The sequence below is a fragment of the Podarcis vaucheri genome, assembly GCF_965113315.1.
Source record: "Podarcis vaucheri genome assembly, chromosome: 7".
Classification (NCBI taxonomy): Eukaryota; Metazoa; Chordata; class Lepidosauria; order Squamata; family Lacertidae; genus Podarcis; species Podarcis vaucheri.
The window spans coordinates 78,386,327-78,409,744 of NC_138765.1; the positions used below are offsets into that span (position 1 = coordinate 78,386,327).

Here is a 23,418-nt window from a genome sequence, read left to right on the forward strand (position 1 = left end):
TGAGGCTTACTCCGGCCCCAGGTAAGTAGGGATATTGCTGCATTTGTAACTGAGAGCATTATTCATTTGTAAAGCACTAACCTCACACCAGGCATTGATTATTATGAAAAGTGAAGCAAACAAAAATCAAAAGGCAGTTTTGAAATAGTGGTTAGAATCAGTGCAGTTTTGCATCAATGTGTTGGTCCACTGTATCCAAATATAGACGGAAAGCTTTTCCTTGATCTCAGGAACGATTCTGCAAAATTTGATTAAAATTTTGGTAAAAAATGTTACCAAAATTTGGCAAAAATCAGTGCGTTTGAAGGGGGTAGTCCACCATCTTCGTTCAAAATGGCATCCAACTGTATCCAAACATAAACAAAAACCTGCTCCTTCATCTCAGCAACCATCGTGCAAAATTTGGCTGTGATAAGAGGTGACAAAATGCATAGGAAACAGACAAACCACTTTCCAAAATATATAGTAATGTAGTAGAAATATATTAGCAGAATCCTCTGCTTTTTAGTCAGCGATAGCAGCCGCATCTAAACTACCTGAGCTGCAATATTGTGACTAGTCTGTCTGGACGTCTGGTTTTTGGTAAGGAAATTGTTTGAGGTTAATGTTTCTCGACCTGTAGGGAAATCCAGCATTTTTGTAAAGCTAATGTGGTTTTTGTTCTTGTAGATTTACATTCTTGTTTTCCTGAGCAAACCTCTTGTTTGTTAGTTATCTGTTTTGCTGTGGATTATTCCAAAACTCTAGCTTTTCAGAACGCCACTGTTGTTATAACTTATTAAAACTGGTTTTTAATTTCAAGTAACAAAACGTACCAATACCTGATGGGACCCACTGCAGCCGCAAGAAGGCCCATTAGGGCAGGCTGCAGAATATTGAGGGGGCCCAGCACCCTCCTTGAAAATGGGGGGGGGGTTGGCCCCTTGGCACCCGCAAATGGTACTCCTGAGTAGGGCTAATTTTGGGTCTGGTCGTAACGATTGTCCCATCATTTGATTAATGAACCTGATTTGGCTGCTGCGCAAAAGGAGGAGTGTTGAGTTATTGGGACTAAAGTGGAATCAAAAGATAAATGTTTCAATCAAATCTGATTATAGAAAGAGGTTAGCAATGTCTTCTTGTCTATTTTCCAATAAGAGAGGGAACACATGAAGTCTCAGCCCCTATTAGCCTCCATTTTTAACCATGTGACCTGGTCTGAGCCTCGTAAAATCAAAAGGATATTGTATAAGTGAGCGGAGTCTTTATATCATCCGTTCTTGATCCTATAAAGGCAGCCGTGGTCTCTTGTTAATTTTATTAACATGAAAATTAGGTATGTTTATTGGTAAGACTCAGAATAAGTAAAAGGAAAGCACGGTAACAGCATCATTTTTGTTATAGAAACTCTACCTGCAACCATGACAATGTTAGCTTTGACCAATTTTTGAGCTTAGTTGTTAGACCTTTTGCAAGGGAGTCAATTTCAGTTGTTCTAGTTTAGATAGATTCTTAGGTATATTACAGAGTTTCAGGACAGTTGTTTTGTGCCAGTGCAGGTCTGGCAGGGTGTGTATACACACCAGCTCAGATTAGGTGAATTTAACTGTTAACCCATATATCGTGCCATATATAGCAAGCTGGTGCATAACAGCAGGTAATGAAGTTTCAGGATCAGAAAGGAATAGTGCAGCATTGTCTGCAAAATATTGATAAGATGGGTTTTCCCAAATAATTCAAAACCTTTTATCATCATCTGCTTTCAGTGCCAAAGCTCCATGGCCAGGTACCATGGCCAGGGCAAAAAGCAGAGACCATGGGTAGCTCTGCTACGTGCCCCAGCCAATGGGAAATGTCAAAACCTGGACCTGTGACCCATAGTATAAATTATAAAGCATATCCACACAGGATGCATTAATACCAAAGTGTTGTTATAACTTTTAGGACTATAGAGCTAAGTCAGCCAACTCCTGTGTATTTATTCATTTACTTATTTATTTTTCAAACTTTTATAAGAAAGCACCACATTACAATGCACATTTTAATTGGGATGGGAAACCAAACTGGACTTACTTTTGCATAACAGCAGCCTACATTATGCTGCTGCTGCTGCTGCTGCTGATTTGTTGGTTTTGGTGCTACCTTTTAACTATTTTATTGATTATTGCTATTTTGTTTTATGAGTTATTGTAAATCACTCTTGACGTTTTCAACTGGAGGGCAGTGTAGAAAGGTTTAAAATAAATCAATACAACTTTTATTTATTTATGGTGATTGCATTCAATTTTTCTGATGCATATGAGGCCCTCAGAGTAGCTTATAACCAGGGCTTTTCTTCTGCTGGAGCTCACCGGAGCTCAGCTCTGGCACCTCTCAGGTGGACACCATTGCCATTCTAAGAGAGAAGTTCATGGTGAGCTCCGGCACCTCTTTTTCTTGAAAAGTAACACTGCTTATAGTGCATGCAAGTAATTCCATTGGCATCAGAATGGAAAATATTTCTATTTACATAAAAATGCAAGACTGTTGTCATGCTGTAGTTTGCATGGCTGCCAACAGATGGCCACATCAACTCCAGTTGAAGCGAGCGTGGCGGCCAGGAAAGCTATTTAGTGGGGATGGTGAGCAGAGTCAGGGGTAGACTTTGGTAAACTTTCATAATACGACGCCCTGTGTGAGGCCAAAATTTGGCTCCCCCAAACGCAACTTCTCAATTTTGTGCCCTCTTGGGGAACCACCTGCCCAGTGGCGTAGCGTGGGGGGTGCAGGGGGGGGCGGCCGCACCGGGCGCAACTTTTGGGGGTTAGGGTTAGGGGGCGCAAATCCACGGGTTAGGGGGCGCAAATCCACGGGTTAGGGGGCGCAAATCCACGGGTTAGGGGGCGCAAATTACTTGCCTTGCCCCGGGTGCTGACAACCCACGCTACGCCACTGCACCTGCCCTGCCCTAAATGCAGAGCTGGCAGAGTCTACCAGCCTCTATCAGTTCAAGAGCAATAATCCAGTACAGTAGTTAGTTGATTAATCAACACAGTACCGGGATCAGCTGTTTAATCTACTAGTTAAAATTCGGATTGCATTTTTATCTATTATCTAACAGCAGAATTCTGCACAACTTTATGCAGAAGTAAATCCCAGTTTATTGAATGATGACTGCTCCCAGGGATGCTCATTAACCCAGGAGTAAACCCCATGTGAGTAGACATTCCTAGGGTTGGATTACGCTGCACAAGGCTCTCCAAATTACACCTTGGTTGCAAAAAACAACAACAACCCTGATAATTTCTGTGGCTTCACTGAAATATGCAAAAGACATTTAGGCTAAGCTGGGGGAAAGGGCAATAAATAAAATGAGTCATCTTCTAGAAGGAGGTTTGAGTGTCTCTGCAAAGATAAAATGTGTTAGATTGCAGGAAAAAAATAGCTGCAGTTAAATGTTTCCTCTCCTCCACAACCCAGGTGGTTGTTGAAGACTGGTAACATTTTAATCAGGCTTGAAGTAAATTTAATTAAAACGCTGAAGATAAAAATTCAATTACAAGGAGAAGTGCCCAGTTTGTCCTTAAGCATATAAATATTTCCTCTGTGCTTTTACTGAAACAATCCTATGCATTTTACTTAGCAAAAAGACTACATAACATATCCCAACATGTTTAAAGCACAAAGAATCTTGGAAACTGTAGTTTACTTCTCACAGAGCTATGATTCCCAGCACTGTTAACAAGCTACAGTTCTCAGGATTGTTAATTTTTTAAGCCATGTGTTTTAAATGGATGGTGTGTACACACTGGCTGTGTGTACTCATGTCGCTGTGCAGCTTTGCAGTGTTCTTCTTTTAGCGCCACCTAGTAGTGCCCCATTCTACATCTTCTTAGCTGCCTTCTGCCCTGCCAACTGCAAAGGCGGATCTACACACAGGAAAAAACACGCTATAAATAAGTCAGAAATTAGGTCGTTATAACAAAAAAAATTAAACCCCTTTGGAAAAATGTGTAGAAGGGTCGGATGGCCAAAGTATTGTGAGATCTTAGAACAGGATGGAGAGAAACTGAAATTGAAGAGCCATGAAAAACTAAAACCCAAAGTACAAGATTGGCTCCACTATTATCAAATAATGGAGGTTTTCAAACAAGACAGGAAAATTGGCTTCCAGGTGGAAAAATCAAAACTTGAGACAGAATTGTTAGAACCCAATACTAAGAATTTGTCAAGAATGTATAACTTGCTGTTGAAATGGAATACACAAGATGAAACAGTTAAATCAGCTATGATTAAGTGGGCACAGGACATTGGTCATAATATTATGTCTGCTGACTGGGAAAGGTTGTGGAACACCGGTATTAAATTTACGGCATGTAGTGCCTTAAAGGAAAATGTGATGAAAATGGTCTATAGGTGGTACATGACCCCAGTTAAGCTAGCAAAAATTTACCATTTGCCTGATAACAAATGTTGGAAATGTAAGGAAACTGAAGGTACTTTTTATCACCTTTGGTGGACATGCCCGAGGATTAAGGCTTTCTGGGAGATGATATATAATGAAATGAAAAAGGTATTTAAATATACCTTCCTTAAGAAACCAGAGGCCTTTCTCCTGGGCATTGTCGGCCAATTGGTGCCAAAAAAGGATAGAACTTTTTTTATGTATGCAACAACAGCAGCAAGAATACTGATTGCAAAGTATTGGAAGACACAAGATCTACCCACCTTGGAGGAATGGCAGATGAAAGTGATTGACTACATGACATTGGCGGAAATGACGAGCAGAATTCGTGACCAGGGAAAGGAGGCTGCGGAAGAAGACTGGAAGAAATTTAAGATCTATCTTAAGAACTATTATAAACTTGATGAAGTTTAGATTGTCGAGATTTTACAGAAAGAAAGGGTTGCAGTAATATAAGAATAGATCAAGAAAGGACTATGAGGAACCAGGATGGGAAAAAATATTTATAAGTTGCTATAAAATTTGGACATGAGGATGCAGAAAGGGGAGGTATGGGGAAGTCCGAGGAAAGAAGTCTATGAAAGGATATTTTGAAATTATATTTCTTTGTTTGTCTGTTTTTCTTTTATGTTTGTTTGTTATAAAAACTCTTGTAAAACTAATAAAAATTTTATAAAAAAAAGGAAAAATGTGTAGAAGAACTTAACTGCTTTCTAGCGTCATTGGTGTTGCATGTTTATAGCGCATTCAAATTGTCGTTTCTTTCCTAATTTGGCTGAGTCTCAATAGTCACCAGCCACCACCACTGCCTTTATTACAGTGATGTGTTTTGGTGTAATGGGAAGCTGTTCCTAACAAGACGTGGACGCAGATTTTATTTTAATCCCAGGTCTATTGGGGGCATTGCTAATTGTTTGCTATTTGTATGGATTTCCATGAATTTTTCATTAAACTCAGTAATTTTGGAGGGTTGTTAAATGCATTGCTAATTGTTTGCTATTTGCATGGATGGGCGTGTTGTTTTCATTAGTTTAATGTGTTTGTTTTGCTTTTGCTTTTTTAATGGGATATAAGCTTGTTATATATGGTTCATGGGGCCGAGCATTTAAGAAAGGCGGACTCAGCCTGGTTCTGCACCCATGCACCCATGTGCACCTGACTAGGTCTTTTAATAAACTGTGGCACAAAGGCAGGAGTTGCAGGTGGTGCTGAAAACAGCTGTCCAGCTGTGGAAGATGGCAGTCTCCAAAGACTAACCAGCCTTCCTGTTTGTCTTGTGGTGGCAATTAAGCAGGCGGCCTTCAAAAACATTTTACAGTACTTTGTCCCGTTCGCCTATTAGGTGTTGAAAAGGCAAGGAATGGATGATGCACAATGAGCTTTTAAAGTTGCCTAATTGGCCATAATTGTCACAGAGCTTTTTCTAAAAAAAAAAAAAGCGGCAGCCTTTGGGATGTTGGGCAGATTCCTATAAGGTCAGGAAGTATATTATACTGACTTCCTTGGTCCATTTAGCCTGGTATTATCTCTGTCCCATCCTTCGCCAGCCTGGTGCCCTCAGTATGCTTTGGGCTATAGTTCTGCTGCCAGGATTTTCCCAACCCTACTGGGAGATGCCATTGGTGACTGAACCAGGGATCTTTTGCTTATAAGCCAGAGGCTCTACCACTCAGCTGTGAAACTCTCTCTTAAAAGTAAAGCGAATATTCTAGTCCTCGTGGTTTATTTTATGTACTGTAATTAATGAGAAGAGTCTCATGCTCGACCGACTAAAATGTTACTCAAATAAAATGTGGGGTGTGATAGCAGAAGGTGCCTCATTTGTGGCTGCCAAGTGAGGTTGCCAACTGAGGGGGGGGGGGGAGCTGGGTCTGTTCTTATGCCTTTATGGGCAGCGTGAGATGCAGAAATCAGTGTGTGTGTGTGTGGAGAGATAGCAGGGGCATCATAATGAAATTATTATTTGAGGTGCCAAAGCTACAATGGGCAGCTGAAACGTTAGCAACCACACATATAACAATTAGCGCACAGCAACTTCCTGGTCAGACGTTCAAAAGTAATTGAACCGAGACACTTCTTCAAATAAGCAGAAGTTGTCTTCCGGTAAAAAGTGACTTACAGAAATATCTCCACATATAGCAAGGCAGGGTTGAAGGATTAAACCACCACCACCACCACAACCACCACCTCAGAGAAGCTCTGTAGAGAGGTTTGCGATGGCTAATAATTATTCCCTTATTAAAGGCATTTTCTGCTTGTCTGCAGCTTCCAAAGATTGAAGGGAATATGGAGCAGTAAAGCAGATTGCAAGTGCAATCTTAAAAACATCATAGACAATAAAACCATGAAAGGGGATTGCAGGAGGGGCACAGAGAACCCTGAAGGAAAGCCTGTTGCCTTGAATATAATTACATATTATTTTTTACAGTCCAATGTGTTCTTCATGGATACATATGTAGTGATTTGTTAGATTTTTGTACAGTGGTTTTCAAAATTCCTGGAAGTTGAACGTTTCTGTTTTTGAATGCCGAAAACCCGGAAATAAATGCTCCGGTTTTCGGACAAACCTCGGAAGTTGAACATGCTACGTGACTTCAAGATCTGGAGGCGTAGGTGTTGGCTATTGAGGTTTCGGTTTTTGAACATTTCAGAACGGATTACGTTCAAAAACTGAGGTACCACTGTACACTGTTGATCGAATTAGAGCTGAAAGCTTATGTTGGTCTAATCAGTGGATGCATCAGCTATAGCTGTAGATTAGCATGGCATCTGCCAATGTAGTGTGCACCAGGTGTATGGAACTTCTGTCAGCCTCACCAAGTCCAAAACACCTGGAGGGGCAGCAAAAGTTGGACTGGTTGGCAAAGAGCTACCGTATTTTTCGCTCCATAAGACACACTTTTTTCCTCTTAAAAAGTAAGGGGAAATGTCTGTGCGTCTTATGGAGTGAATGTGTTGTCCCCGGGACTGGGAGGGGAACCTGGGCTTCCCCCTCCAGCCCTGGGAGCAGCGGGCAGGCTGTGTGCAGATGCCCTGCGCTCCTGAGCAGCTCATGGGCTACCACAGAATCCAGAACAGCTAGAGGGAGCGCTGTGCAGCGCTCCCTCTAGCTGTTCCAGCTTCTGCCTTAGTGGCGCGAAGCCTCCGCAGGGCACGGGGAGCCTTCATCCCGCTGCCCTGCGGAGGCTTCGCGTGGCTATCCCTGGCTTTTGCGGGAGGTGGGGAAAGAGACAGAGCGCGGCTCTGTCCCTTCCCCCACCTCCCAGGAAAGCCCCCAAGAGCCGAGCTCCCTTTAAAGAGCCGTGTGGAGTGTGTGTGTGGCTCTTGGGGACTTTTCCCCGAGGAAAAGCCTGAAAGCGCCGCACGCATGCTCCACGCAGCTCGTGAAAGGGAGCGCTGAGCAGAGCCTGGGATGCATACAGGCTCTGCTCAGCACTCCCTTTAATTTTTTTCTCTCTTTCATTCCCCCTCTAAAAACTAGGTGCGCCTTAATGGTCAGGTGCATCTTATGGAGCGAAAAATGCGGTAATTGCACAGTGTTTCATTTGAAATAAAAATGGAGGTTATTTTCGTTCAGACATATGCAGTGCCACCCCAACTGAAAGAGAAACCTGCTAGCAGAAATGGTATTTCCTCCTGACAAGGAATAGAATCTTTCATTTCTTAAACACTGCCTTACACCTTTTTTCAGTTCTGCATTCTTAAAGCGAGGTCATTTTCAGTGTGGGAATCTTCTATGCTGTACTAAGGAGAGTGGGGAGGTATCAGTAGAATACCCTCCTAGTGTCCCTATTTTACAGAGACAGTCCTGGAACTACAAAAGCCATCCCAGCTTCTGATTTGATCCCAAATGCTTGGGGGGGGGGGTTGACCAAAAATGGGAGGTAGAGAAGGGGAGTGAGAAGTGTCCCCATTTTCATCTGAGAAATGTTGAAGGGTGTGCAGCAGTTGCAGCAGTGTGGGTGGGGCCCCAAGGGCCTCAAAATGAATAGCTTATCACTTTAAGAAACTGCTTTGGAACTGGGGCAGGGGACAAGATTTGTGGAAGTACCAAAAATAGTGGCACTTGTGGGGAGGGGAGAGGTCCCCAAACAGGTCCGTTGAGACTGAGCATGCTCCGTGGGCATGGAATGCTGAAAACTCTTTGTGTGGAGGGCAGGGGTCACCAATTTTTCTCGCCAAGTGGGCATATTTTGAATTTTGTGAGAGTGCTAGGAGTGCCTGTCACAAAATGGCTGCCATGGAGGAGGTGGTTAGTAAATGGCAGGTAATGATGATGATAATGATAATAATAATAATAAAAAAATAATACTAATGACACAACAGAGAAAATTATGCACATTTTGAGATTTCGACAAGGACTAGAACCGCCAGACACTTTCAAATATGATTTGGCAATCCTGTATGACATACAGTGAAACCACCATTATTAGGACAACCTTCGTCAGAAGCCTAGCAAATCTGGAACTAAATACTTGGTGATTTGTTAAAGGTGATCGTCTTGACTTCAATTTTAACACGTCTGCAACCACTGATTCTACATGCCTGTTTTCATAGTTTGGCTTTTCACCTTTTATTTTCCATCTGTTATGATTGTTCACTCTGTTTTATATATAATGACATTTAAAAAAATACTAAAATAATAATAATAATGGCGGACATGGGAAGCATGGCATAACAAAGAATTAGAGATACCTGAGGGTATGTTCTACTGCTCATGATTATGGATCTTTTTTGTTTTCCAGTTAAATCTGAGAGTCCGGGACACCTTGTGGGCCCCATGGTGGTAATAGGCACTGGACTGGCAACCCTTCGTAATAGAGGGATGGAATGGAGTATTCTGAAAAAGGGGGTGTTGTCCGGCTGGCACCATCAACAAGAGGACTCCACATTGTAATATTTTGTTAAAGGCCCTACTAGATATATCTAAAAGGCCACTGGTGCTCAGTGTGCTGCATTGAACATGTTTAACAGCTAAAATTGTGCATAAAGTTTTTTTGTTTTTTTTAAATTAATATTGGCAGAGAAAAATCAGATGTTTAAATCGACTCTTCAGAAATCCTGAATCACTCGAACTCTGGATAAAACAGCAGCAATAATATGGAAGAATGTTTTTAAGTGAAAGACGTTTTTTTAAGTGTAATACGTAATGGTTTTCCTAATGTTTTAACCGCTTTAGGACTTTGCTTCCTTTTTCAGACGTTGCATCTCTTTGCCGCCCTGCGTTCCTTGAGGAGGGAAGACAGGGTGCAAATTCAAGAAGCGATGGCAATGCCGCAGGGCGTCCTGTGTGGAGGCTGTTCGGGCCGGGGTGGTTGCCTGGGCTTGAGGGCTGATGGGAGTTGTAGTCCAGAACCATCTGGAAGGTAGCCGGTTGAGGAAGGCTGACCCTGTTGCTTTTGTGCGTGTTGCCTGCGAGAAAAAGTTGTCGGCAAACGCTTCCTGTTGCCGCAGAGACTTTGCAAACGGTCCCTTGGAAAGCGCCAAGCCCAGCCTTCGGGAAGGAGGGGGGTGCCGAAGACTTCCTAGGCCGGCGTTCTCCAGATTCTCCCTGGCAAGGTTTATTTTATTTTATTTTTTTCAGTTCAGTTCAGTTCAGTTCATTTTTATTTATATTTTCGGTCGGCGCCGGTCAAGAGATCCGCTTGCTTTCCTGCCGGGGAAGGGATCATGGATGCTATCCTCAGGTCAGTAGAAGGGGTGGTGGGCGCATCATGAATAAAGATTTGACACTGTATGTCAGCCTCTGCCCTCCCAGGAATCCAGAGTCTTCTCCAGCAGCAGGTCCTACTCGGAGTAGACCCATTGAAGTTAATGGGCTCGGCTCGTTTTAGGCTCATGAATTTCCATACTCTGAGATGGATCGTAGCAGGCGGCAACGCTTGGCTTATTCTGGGTTGTATCCAGCCCTTACTCAGAGTAGACCCTTTGAGATTAATGGGCAAGGCTAGCCCAGGCGCAATACTTTTGAATGGGTGTACTCATGAGTAAAACCTAGCAGGGATGCAACCCTCTGACTTTTATCCTGACTTTGAATTCCACCCCATTCCAGTCCTCCCAATTTAGGAGCACATGATGCTTGTTTTTCTCTGTGATGCTCTTTCTTTTCCTTTTTTGAAGAGGTGGGGACTTTTCTGGACTGAATTTCAGCCCTTGGGAATTGTGTGTCCTGTTACCCAGAGGGGTAAATATAAAATGGAGGTGAATGGAAATCTAGATTAGTTTCTAATGGTTGCTATGTGCACGTATAGGACCTTGAGCTCAATGCCTCTGAGCATGTTCAGAGTGCCCTTAGAACACTGTCTTCTACCAACTCAAACTGTTTATTCAGCCTGGTGTTCTGGTAGAGGATTTTCCCAGCAGATGCTGCTGGATTTATTTTATTTTATTTTAAATTACACACATATACAAAGAATTTACAATCTCATACTACAAAAAGAAAATTAAAGAAAAAACAATTAAGGAAAGAAGAAAATACAGAAAGAAGAAAGAAGAAAAAGCAGATTTACGTGCATAAAAAACCTTAATCTTCCTAATTAATACTTAAATAAACACTTAACTAAAAAGGCTTCTGACAAACTGAGTCTTCCAATCATTCTCATTGTACTGTTTATACTGTTGTTTTTTTCACACAGTTTTATATTGCTGCCTGATTTATTTTAACTGGAGATGCCGGGGGACCTTCTGTTTCTGTGAGCCATTCAACATTTCAGATTTGGCCATGAGAGATGCAAGGGCTCTGTGTCAGAACGTTGTGACGTTATAGGTACCTTTGTTATCCATGAAAAACTTTCAATAAAAACAAATTAAAATAATGATAATAACATTTGCCTGCATCTCAGCATCCTGACCTTAGGTGGGTCACCTCAGCAGGCACACTTATTATCGGATTAAAAAGTGGGTCCCCGAAATCATGTTTGGCTAAACATTTAGCCTTGATCTGAAAAGCTGGAGGACTGTTGCAAAGTACTGGTATATAAAATGTTAAAATTGGGGCTTGGAGGTCTGAAATAAAGGATGTCAATTTTGCAGTTGGGGTGGTAGATATTGTTGCTTTAGTGTTATGGGGAGAGGGGGGGAGTGGTCTTACTGCTGGGGTGTGTATGTCTTTGTATGGAGCAGACTTGATATTTTTTTAAGGATGCTGAGCTCTCTGAAGCTCAAGAGCTATGGGGTTGTTAATCTTCATTGTGGGGCCAACTGTTTGCTTCTTTCTCCTCAACCTTTTGAAGTATGATATGTTCTGAAAATAGTTTTACTTTGATTTTTACGGGGGGGGGGGGGCAGAAGTATTATATGCCATGCTATTCAGTTTTAACCCAGACAAGAAATAAATAACACCACGGGTCGGGTCTGTACTGGTTTGTTTATCTCAGCCTTGAAGCTAATCCCTATTTTGGTGCAAGATCTGGTATTCTGCGAATCTTCTCATTTATTTTAAAGGGGCATGCATTTATAAGACTTTAGTCCTCATTGCTATAGAGAGAAGCTTGACAAACCTAATCCGCACTCCTGTGCAAGATTCGGTATTCTGAGAATTTCAGTACCGTGGTACCTTGGGGTACAGATGCTTCAAGTTACAGACTCCTCTAACCCAGAAATAGTACCTCAGGTTAAGAACTTTGCTTCAGGATGAGAACAGAAATCGCGCAGCGGTGGGAGGCCCCATTAGCTAAAGTGGGAGCTCAGATTAAGAACAGTTTCAGGTTAAGAACAGACCTCCAGAATGAATTAAGTTCCTAACCTGAGGTACCACTGTATGTATTTATTTATAAGAGGGCTTACATTTCTAACGTTCAAGTCCTCATTGTTACAGGGGTTGGGGAAAGCTTGTGAAACATGGGCAGTGTTTGGCTGTTGGAAAATGTTTCATTTTCCTTTGAATTATGTATCAGTATATACAAACATGCATTATATTGGTCTCCTCCCAGCTTTATTAAGTCATCCTCTTCCTGTTATGCTCTGAAAATACCCCTGGCAAATAAATGCCTCATCTTTGCAGATGTCTCCCCCCACCCCCACCCACCAGTGTGGCCTGTAGAGGTTTTTGTTTCATGTGTTGTTGTTGTTTTCTATCCTAAGTGCAAGTTTGCCTGGCATTGTAAGTGCTTGGCAAGTCAGATTTGTAATAACAAAGCACTTAGTGTAGGGCTACTGTGTTATCAAGGGGAATGATAATTTGCTCTCTTAGTTAGCAGAGTAATATTTCTGCCTCTGTGACCTGTAGATGGACAGGGCTGGCTGGTAAACTAGCTTTGCTCCTGGGGTCTGGTTTGTGTGTGTGTGTGGGGGGGGGACTGGATTCACCCCCTCTGAAGGTCGAAGAGAAAAATGCAGGAATGTGGCATAAGATTCCAGAAATGGAATGGGAGGTCAGCAGCCATGGACTCATGATGTCACAGCTACGACGTCACCAGCACTGGCCTTTAGTTCCATGCGCTGCCAGAACAAAACACCTCTCCCTGCGGGGGGGGGGGGGGCAGGACAAGGAAAGTATTTGCTTGCTGTGTCAAGAACTCCTGTTTCTCAGCAACTGTTATTGGCAATCTTGCCTGTGCTGGGAAACGGGAACTTAACTGAGAACAGGCACTGTCTGGACTGATTTTATTGATGGCTGTGGACTCTGCTTGGAAACGACCTGGTCTGTTTTTTTATTTAAAAAATCTCAAGTGACCCCAAACAGCATTACATTCTGCTTGTTACTCAGTGTTCGGCACAAACGCTACTGTCAGGAGGGAACATCTGATTCCTCACTAGTCTGACCCCCCCGGCCCCCCCCAATCATTTGGACGACATGCTCCGAAGCAGAGCTATTTTGAATTTTCATTGTGCAGTATATTTTCAGTGGCATTGGCTGCCTTTGGATGTTTTGTCAGCATTGGAAAGATGAGCTGTAACATTTGTAAGATAAATAATATTCTGAGTTAGGAACATAGGAAGCTGCCTTACCATTGTTCCACCTACGTCTAGTGTTGTTCCACCTGAGTTCAGTGATGGACATGTTTGGGGAGCATGTGAGAAGTCCTAAATTCAGTCCTTATCAAAGGGGTGAGGACCCAGTGGTCCTCTAGCTGTTTTCAGTTTGCTCTAACCATCTCTAACCATTGGCTGGTGGGAGCTGGGAGCCCAACTATGCCTAGAGGGCCGCAGGTTCCCCATCCTGGAACTAGACTGCCACTTACTAACCCTACCTGCCTCCATCACTTGCCTTCACTGCCCTGAGTTTGAATCATAGAATCGTAGAGTTGGAAAGGAGCACAGTGGTCATCTACTCCAACCCCCTGCAATACAGGAATCTTTCACCCAATGTGGGGCTCGAACCCACAACCCCGAGTTTGAGTCTCATGCTCTACCGACTGAGCTATCCAGCCTCAACATTGCCTTCCTCTAAATGTTGCTGGACTGCGATCCCACCATCTCTGACCACTGGCCCTGCTGGGGCTGATGGGAGCTGGAGTTCAGCAAAGCCTCCCCAGCCTGCCATCTCTGCTTAGAAGTGTAGTGCAGTGGTGAAAGAACGATAAGAGAACTTCCAAGTTCAAAATCTACCGCTAGGCTGTCTCTCGGGCTTCTTACCTACCTCACAAGGCTGTTGTGAAAATTATGAAATGCAGTGGATGGGCGGGGTAGAGGTGGAAGAGAGGAAAAGAACCAGGTACTTCATCTGGGAGCCTTGAGAAAATGGGATAGAAAATGTGAAAAATAAAAGCATTGCTTTGTTGACAGGTGACAGGGAAAAAATCCTCTCTGTCTGAGACTCTGGAAATTTGCTGCCAGTTAGAGCAGGCGAATCCAGGGTAGATAGATCAGTGGTCATGCTTAGTTGGCATCCACATTTAAAAACACATTCAATGCACATTGAAAGCACATGGCATCCCTCAAAATAATCCTGGGAACTGCAGTTTGCTAAGGGTGCTGGGAATTGTAGTTCCATAGAAGTAAGCTACCGTTCCCAAGAACGGTTCCCCCAAAGAATCCTGGCCACCTTCGTTTGTTAAAGGCTCTCAGAATTGTAGCTTTGTGTGTGTGTGTGTGGGGGGGTAAAGTAGTTTCCAAAGAATCCTAGGAACCACAATTTACTAAAAGGGCTGGGAATTGCAGCTCTGTGTGGGAGTAAACGACAGTTCCCAGGATTCTTCTTTGTTGGGGGAGTATCATGTGCCTTAAATGTGTCATTTCAGGTGTTGTGATGTGAGCAGGAATTGCTAACTCTCACCCCACCTCTCACCCTGCACTAATGTATTTCAAATACAGCTGGAGTCTCCTGGGGCAGCATCAAATGTGTTTTTGTCCTCCCCCCCCCCCCGGCCACTCACCCCAGCCGAGTCATCCCTGGCTCAGCTTATGCATCTGTAACTCAAAACAAGCAACAGTCATAAATGCTTCTGGCATGCCAAAGCTCATCTTGTAAACATGTCTGGGGTTTGATGTGTGTGTCCCGGCTGCAGAGGGCAGGGAGAGTGTCAGTGAAGCCTCTTCTCTATTTCCTCTACTGAGCCCCCCCACCCTGCCTCACCACTCAGACCCCCAACCCCCCATGCTTATATTTCCTTCCCTTCCTAGGAAGTTGAATGTGTGGTTTGTGGTGGCTGCATCTTGGCCAAAAGGACTCAACAGATAATACTTTTTATTTTTTTTTAAAAAAGCAAGAACCACAGCCTGCATTTCTGGGAATTTTTGCACCCAGCTTAGCAACAGATGAGGAAATGGCACATACGCTCTGAGGGGCTGGCATGCAAAAGTAGTGAAGATTGACAAATGGCACCCGAGGGTCCAGCAAGCTGCATTATTTGGTGTGGGGTGGGATGTTGCTTCACACACACACACACACACACACACACACACACATCCTGCTCTTTCCCAGAAGGTTCTGGTGCCTCCTAGTCCTTTATCAGGTGTATTGTGGTAAGAAAGTCAGCACCTGGCACCGTCAGGATTTACATGGAGGTACTGCACTGGGAAGAAACCTCACCTGTTGAATCTCTGCCTCTCGTGTAGCTCTCTTGGGAAAGGGTGCAAGTTGGCTAATCTTTTTGAGACATGGTACCTTTATATTATTACCTTTCAGAATTAAGCATTGGAAACTTGCAGAGAGGCATAACTATTATTGCATCCATCCCATTCCAACTGAAAGGGAGACCTCTTTCCAATAATTATGGTGGGGTGGAGGTGGAAGTTTGTTTTTGTGTGTTCTAGGCAACCAATGACTTCCCTTTACTACTTATGGGTCCAGAAAAAATAGGATATCTCCCGACAACTGCCACAATCCTGGTGATATTTTTATTAGCATTAATTTCTGGCTAATGATCAGGTGGCGAATCCAGCCTCCCAAACTTCTTGGTATTATTTTGCTCTCTCTTTTTTTGGTTAAGTTTCTAGTCCTTAGGATTGCGTTCCTTCTCATAAGGACAGCAAACTTGCTTTTCAGGAAAGACGATCCAGGTGCTAAATTCTTTGTTTATAAACCCCTAGCTAGTTTCAGCCTGTTTGGGGGCAAAACTGAAAACCATCGCATATCTATCTGTCTTGAGACCTTATAGATACATAAGTTTAACTTGTCCTCTCTGCTTCTCCTTGGTGGCAGGCTGTAGCTGAGACCGGAGCAGGATGCCCCCTGGGATTGCTTGCCCCGTAGAATTTTGGTCCAAAGAAGCGAACCAGAGCATTCAAGTCGACTTCCTCTTACCCACTGGCATTTACTTGACCCTCTCCATTTCCTGCAATGCAAGTCTTAACACCATCAAACAGGTACTCAGCTCTTACTCTTTTTATCTTTCTCCATCACAACGGAGTTGCCAAACTCATTCCACATGTTTTCTGTAAGCAAGAGATTGTGCAAGGTCCCAAGGTTCTCTCATGCATCCCAAGCCAGGGCTGGAAAAATTCCATGAGGCTAAAATGTTGTTAGTGAAAAGAACTAACAATATATTCACCCAAGGGCCAAATGTGGCCCTCCAAGCTTCTCCGTTTGGCCCCCTGGACTCTCTCCCAAGACACACCTCTCAACAGCCCTGCCCTGCTCCCTCCTCACCTAGTCAGATGGGCAGGGTACTACTGCTGCTGCTGCTACTATTACTACTACTGCAATTATTATTATTATTATTATTATTATTATTATTATGCCCAGCTAGGATAGGTCATTGAACTCTGAGCATGCCTCTTGCTTGCTTTCCTGGACGGAGGACAGAGACAGATCTCTCTCTCTGTGTAGTCTACTATACAGAGATGAAATTTGCATTCATTGCCCCACCTACTTTCCCCTCTGGCCCCTCCCACCATTGGAATGCGGCCCCTGGAAAGCTGCCCAGAAGGGAATGCAGTTCTCTTATTTGAGAATGGTTCCCTGTCCACCTTCTGGCTCTTGCAGAGAACTGTATGCACCTTTCACACCCTCCCAGCAGCCGGCATCAAAGGCAGAAATCCTTGTATTTCCCTAGCCTTGGAGCTCAGCAGCTGTCCGTTTTGTTACAGGAGCTGAAGTGCAACCTGGGCAAAGCAGAAAGTCACTCTCTGTTTATCAAATAAAGGAAGTGGCAGTTGACCTGTTCGAGGTGAGGTTGCACTTCCCCTTCTTAAAAGATCCAAGATTGCATCTTGGCAGGTGCGTCTAAGACCTCATCTATTCCAGGAAATGCCCACATTTAGTTTTACTTACCTACCTGTTTCTCTGCTGATAAAAAAAAAAAAAATCCAAGCCGTTTATTTGATTCCCTCACCCCCAGGACTTTTATGTCAAAAACTTGCTGTGATACCTCAGTTAGTGCATTTGAATTAGTTTACAGGACAGGGCAAAAATTTCCGGAGTATGATCCTGATTTCGGGTACCAGTGGCCTGGCTAGCTATGGCGAGGCACCAGAAAGATTCATGAGGTGGGATTCATTGAGCGTTGTTATCATGAAATGTGTCATGTTGCCATGGTGAAAAATTACCACAAAACTGCAACTTACTCGGGGGACAAATTAAAGCAACTTGGTGGCGATTTGGCTTAACTTTACCATATTCCAAGGACACATTCCAGGCAGACAAGATGCTCAGAGTGCAATAAAGAAGGACCAGAGAAGGTGTGGCCTCAGGAGAGGTGGTGTGGTTTGGAGAGAGTTCTGAGGGCCAGATAAGAGAGGCTTTGAGGGCTGGCTCCCCACCCCCTGGCCTGAAGTTCCCCCGACATTATTGGTTAAGCTAACAAAATTAAAACCACAGCAAAGGTCCACTGTCACATGACGCAAAGCTCTGGAAGTCATAAGGCTTCCTATGTTTATACATCTGTTGTTTTCAGAACCGCCTGCAAACAAAACAACATAGGCAGTTCTTTCCCAGAATCTGGGCATTGTCCGAAGGTATGTTTCGTGAACAATGTTCTGTGCAGGAGAAAGAACACTTGGCATTGTTTGAATGGAGAGGAATTCTTTCTTTCCTCGTGCCACCGGTTTTACGCAATTTTGTTGTTTAGTCGTGTCCGACTCTTCGTGACCCTATGGACCAGAGCACTCCAGGCACTCCTGTCTTCCACTGCCTCCCGCAGCTTGGTCAAACTCATGTTCGTAGCTTCGAGAACACTGTCAAACCATCTCGTCTTCTGTCGTCCCCTTCTCCTTGTGCCCTCAATCTTTCCCAACATCAGGGTCTTTTCCTAGGAGTCTTCTCTTCTCATGAGGTGGCCAAAGTATTGGAGCCTCAGCTTCACGATCTTTCCTTCCAGTGAGCACTCAGGGCTGATTTCCTTAAGAATGGATCGGTTTGATCTTCTTGCAGTCCATGAGACTCTCAAGAGTCTCCTCCAGCACCATAATTCAAAAGTATCAATTCTTCAGTGATCAGCCTTCTTTATGGTCCAGCTCTCACTTCCATACATCACTACTGGGAAAACCATAGCTTTAAACTATACCAACCTTTGTCGGCAAGGTGATGTCTTTGCTTTTTAAGATGCTGTCTAGGTTTGTCATCGCTTTTCTCCCAAGAAGCAGGCGTCTTTTAATTTTGTGACTGCTGTCACCATCTGTAGTGACCATGGAGCCCAAGAAAGTAAAATCTCTCACTGCCTCCGTTTCTTCCCCTTGTATTTGCCAGGAGGTGATTGGATCAGTGGCCATGATCTTAGTTTTTTTGATACTGAGCTTCAAACCATATTTTGCGCTCTCCTCTTTCACCCTCATTAAAAGGTTCTTTAATTCCTCCTCACTTTCTGCCATCAAGGTTGTGTCATCTGCATATCTGACCCAACCACACACAATCAAAGCAGATTACAGGAATGATATAAGGCACACCAGAGAAATGGAAAGCAATGCATTTATTTTGCAACAGTGAAAATGCTAGGAAGTTTTAAACACTGCCGTGTGCGTGAATGTAGAGTAATGGGATAGAGCAGTCTGGATGAGTATGTAGTACATAAAAGGCCCCAGGTTAAATTCACCAGCATCTCTAAGTGGGGCTGGGAAGGTCCTTGTGCCTGAAAACCTGGAGAACTGCTGCCACCCAGTGTGGGTAATATTGAGCTCAAGGGACCAGTTGTCTAACTCAGTATAAGACAGCTTTCTATGTCTTAAGGGAAAGGTTTCAGCTCAGTGTCAGTGCATCTACTTTGCACATAGAAGATTCAATCCCTGGCATCTGGGAATGTCTCCTACCTGAAACCCCAGAGAGCAGCCAGTGTAGACAGTAGTGAACTAGACGGATAAATGGTCCTACTTGGCATAATGTACAATATGTGTCGTCATGTTCCTTATGTAACAAACACAACCAGGAATAAGACCCACAGAAATATAAATTATATAAAAATATCAATATATTTATAATGTATATAATGTATAGTGATAGATATAGATAGATAGATAGATAGATAGATAGATAGATGAATGAGCTGGTAGAGCATGAGACTCTTAATCACAGGGTTGTGGGTTTGAACCCCACACTGGGCAAAAGATTCTTGCATTGCAGGGGGTTGCACTAGATGACCCTTGGGGATCCCTTCCAACCTTACAATCCTATGATTCTGTGATCTGTAATGTACTTCAGAATACGAACAACGTATAAGTAGTTGTTCTGTAGTATAATTCTTCATTGCCTTATTTTTATGGGGGTTTTTTGAAGCACGTTTCAAGTATGTTTCTATCTGTGGGTCTTAACTGTTGGCTCAATATAAGGCAAGTTCGTATATCATAAGGGAAAGCGGTAAAACACTTGCTTTAAACACAGAGGATTCCTAGTTCATCATTTAAGTGTTTCCCATCCCTTTCCCCAGAATTCACCCTGTGAACAAACTTGAACTCGGCTAGCTGCCTTGATTGGACTCCCGTCTTAGGGAAGGCACCTGTTCAGATGTTGATGGGGCAACTCAAATGAGGGCCTCATCTGCACTATGCATTTGAAGCAGCATCATACCACTCCAAACAGCCATGGCTTCCTCCACAAAGAATCCTGGGAACTGTAGTTTGTTAAGGGTGCTGAGATTTGTTAGGAGGTCCCATTCCCCTCATAGAACTACAGTTCCCAGAGTTCCCTGGGAAAGGGGTATTGGTTGTTAAGCCACTCTGAGGGGAATGGGGGGTCTCTCTGGCCAACTCTCAGCACCCTTAACAAACTACAGCTCCCAGTATTCTTTGGGGAAGCCATGAGTGTTTAAAGTGGTGTCATAGTGCTTTAAATGTATAGTGCAGGTGGGAGCAAGGGAGAGGGGGGGAATAAGGTGTATACAGTGCTTTTTTTCTTAAAAGATTTTTAGGGGTACTCTCATTTTCCTACTCATATTGAAATACTGCCCTTCAATGAGGCCAAACTTAGATTCACAAAATCTAAGATTCACAGGGGTATGCGCACCCCTGTGTCCCCCCCAGAAAAAAGCACCGTAATGTCAAAAGAATACTAACTTCAGTGGACTTTGAATACCAAGGATCTGAGTACAAATTGCCAGCTGCTTCACCATACAATCTGTACGGCTCAGATCCAAATGTCTTTGCAATCCAAAAATGAAGAGCAAACAATGAAACACAGCATCTGATTTATACAGAGACGCACAAATATGCTACAAACATCACTAAGTTTTTTTAAAAAATAAAAAATAAAAATTGGATGACAGCTCTAATTAGGTTAGATTGTGGTCATCATAGAAAGAAGTGAGGCTGGAAGTGATTTGATCTATTTTAACGGCTGAGAACAGATTTCTTTTCACCCAAAGACTTGTTGTTTAATTGTTCAGTCACATTAGTATTTTAAAAGCATTTCCTTCCTTAGAGGTACAAAAAAATGATCTATTTTTTGTGATTAGCATTAATATTAAACCTGCTGATTATTTGTTTTATGTGTGTTTATGTGTGCCAGAGGCAGCCTAACAATTGCTATTTATTTATTTTTTAAAAAAAGAAAACAAAAAATGGAAATAAAGGGTTGGATCCAGTGTTTGTCCTATTTAGAGCAAGCCTGTTGAGATTAAGTTAGTCATGCTAACTCCTCTGAGTAGGACTAATGTTCAGTACAACCCAGTGCAAAGAAATGGGAACTATTTTCTTTTTTAAAAAAGTTTGTAAAGCAGGAATAGAGTATCTGTTGCCCTCCAAATGTTGTTGGATTCCAACAACATGTGCTGACTGTGGCTGGTGGGGAGTTGCAACCCAAAACAACCCTTGATGGCAGCAGGTTGGTGTGGGCTCTAGAGGGCTAGATATTCTGATCCCAGAATAAAACATCATCTCCTTCTCTCCCTGTGTTTCAGATGGTCTGGCACCATGCTCAGTTTGAACCCCTCTTCCACATGCTCAGCGGCCCAGAGTCCTACGTCTTCACCTGTGTCAACCAGACAGCCGAGCAGCAGGAGTTGGAGGACGAGCAGCGGAGGCTCTGTGATGTCCAGCCCTTCCTGCCGGTCCTGCGGCTTGTGGCCCGTGAAGGCGACCGAGCTAAGAAGCTGATCAACTCTCAGATCAGCCTCCTCATCGGCAAAGGTGAGGCGCAACCTTGAGGGATGGTAACTGGGGTTGGATTAACCCAGCCTTGCTCTGCCTGCTGCCTTCCAGGTGGTTTGGACAATGACTCCCATCAGCCCCTGGTGCCAGGGCCTTCAAATCCCATCAGCCCCTGGTGCCAGGGCATTCAAATCCCATCAGCCCCTGGTGTTTTGGACTCTCGTCAGCTGGATAGTAGTAATAATTATATTGTTGTTGTTATATAGTGGTACCTCAGATTACATACGCTTCAGGTTACATACGCTTCAGGTTACAGACTCCACTAACCCAGAAATAGTGCTTCAGGTTAAGAACTTTGCTTCAGGATAAGAACAGAAATCGGGGGCAGGCGGCGCAGCAGCAGCAGGAGGCCCCATTAGCTAAAGTGGTGCTTCAGGTTAAGAACAGTTTCAGGTTAAGTACAGACCTCCGGAAAGAATTAAGTACTTAACCTGAGGTACACACTTTACTTATATCCCACCTTTCCTCTAAGGAACTCCAGTACAGTGGTGCCTCGGGTTAAGAATTTAATTCATTCTGGGGGTCTGTTCTTAACCTGAAACGGTTCTTAACCTGAAGTACCACTTTAGCTAATGGGGTCTCCCGCTGCTGCCGCGCGATTTCTGTTCTCATCCTGAAGCAAAGTTCTTAAACCGAGGTACTATTTCTGGGTTAGTGTAGTCTGTAGCCTAAAGCGTCTGTAACCCGAGGTATCACTGTATATAGTTTAATCTTCACAACAGCCCTGTGAGGGAGTTCAGGCCAAGAGAAGGTGACCCCCCCAGTCAGCTGTATGACTGAGTGTTAGGAGACACTGATGTGAGAGCACTTTCAAAAGTTGCTCAATCCCATCCGTTGTTTTGGTTGCCCCTTTCTGAACCTTTTTTTCCAATTCTATGATTTGTCTGAAAACAGGGGTTAGGGCAGTGGAAGCAGAACCCCTGTAAAGCTTAAAAACAACATATTAACTCATTCTGCATGCCTGCTTTGTAGTTTGTTTTCCTCTTTTATTTTTCATCTGTTGTTATAATTGGTCTTCGTTTTATATACATTATGAAATGAAATAAAAAATATTTACAAGAACAACAACTTAGAACTCTAAGAATTCCAATTCCAAAATCATTTCAGTTTATGACTCTTCTATGGGTGCTGGCCATCCATTTTTAAGCACCCCCCCAATGCTTTCATAAGGACTGGAAACTTAAAGTTGAGAAATATTTAAAGGATGCCATTCTTATATTAGAGTGGTGGTGTTGCCTGGTTCTACATCACAGATGGCATCCCCCACACTCAAAAAACTATTATTATTGTTTTTATTTTTTTTAAAAAATATATCTTGGGATTTACTATTGTCAGGCCTGCACGAGTTTGACGCCTTGTCTGACCCGGAAGTGAATGACTTCCGCACCAAAATGCACCAGTTCTGTGAGGAGAGAGTGACCAGGCGGCAGCAGCTGAGCTGGAAAGCCTGGATGGAGTACAGCTTCCCGGTGCAACTGGAACCCTCGTCCAGCAGTCTCGGAAGAAAGAGCCCCCTCCAAGTCCCCAACAAGAACATCTTTGTCAATGTCAAATTCGAGTCTGGAGGGGTAAATCCACAAGCCTTTTCAATCTGAGCAACTTTTTTTTACTTAAAAATAAATAAATACTCGTATGCATGCAGCTTTTGCAGTTTGCTCGAGGACAGATCTCTGCCCTTACAGTATAAGATTTGGCATAAGAGGAAACAGAGAGAGGGGGAAGCAGGGCATAAACAGTGAGGAAAATGTGCTTCCTATGCCATAAGTGGTCAGGCACCTGCTTTTGCATGCAGAAGGTCCCAGGTTCAATCCCTAGCATCTCCAGGTTGGGCTGGGAGAGACTCCCTGTATGGAATCTATAGATTAGCATAGATAACACTGACCTAGATGGAGTCTGTCTTGCATAATGGCATAAGTCAGTTTTATTATTATCATATTTATTTGTTAGTAACTTTACAAAGAAAGAAAAGCCTCTCAGAGCAACTTAGCATGATAAAATGCAACAGTAAATAACAATTAAAATCAGAAAATATAAAACAA

General features: G+C 43.3%; 1 protein-coding gene across 3 annotated transcripts in view; it reads left to right on the forward strand.

The window, feature by feature from the left end:
* PIK3CD (phosphatidylinositol-4,5-bisphosphate 3-kinase catalytic subunit delta) overlaps positions 1 to 23,418 on the forward strand; it is a 50,168-nt gene continuing 26,750 nt past the window's right edge. Inside the window, exons 1-4 of one of the 3 annotated variants that reach the window (XM_082229893.1) lie at positions 1 to 21; positions 16,008 to 16,171; positions 21,130 to 21,358; positions 22,715 to 22,947. In XM_082229893.1, the coding sequence (XP_082086019.1) occupies positions 16,031 to 16,171; positions 21,130 to 21,358; positions 22,715 to 22,947 (603 nt within the window). In that variant the 5' untranslated portion in view covers positions 1 to 21; positions 16,008 to 16,030. Of the gene's footprint in view, positions 22 to 9,684; positions 10,111 to 11,155; positions 11,178 to 16,007; positions 16,172 to 21,129; positions 21,359 to 22,714; positions 22,948 to 23,418 lie in introns of those variants that run through there. The other 2 variants (XM_082229891.1, XM_082229892.1) reach the window with 2 other exon arrangements.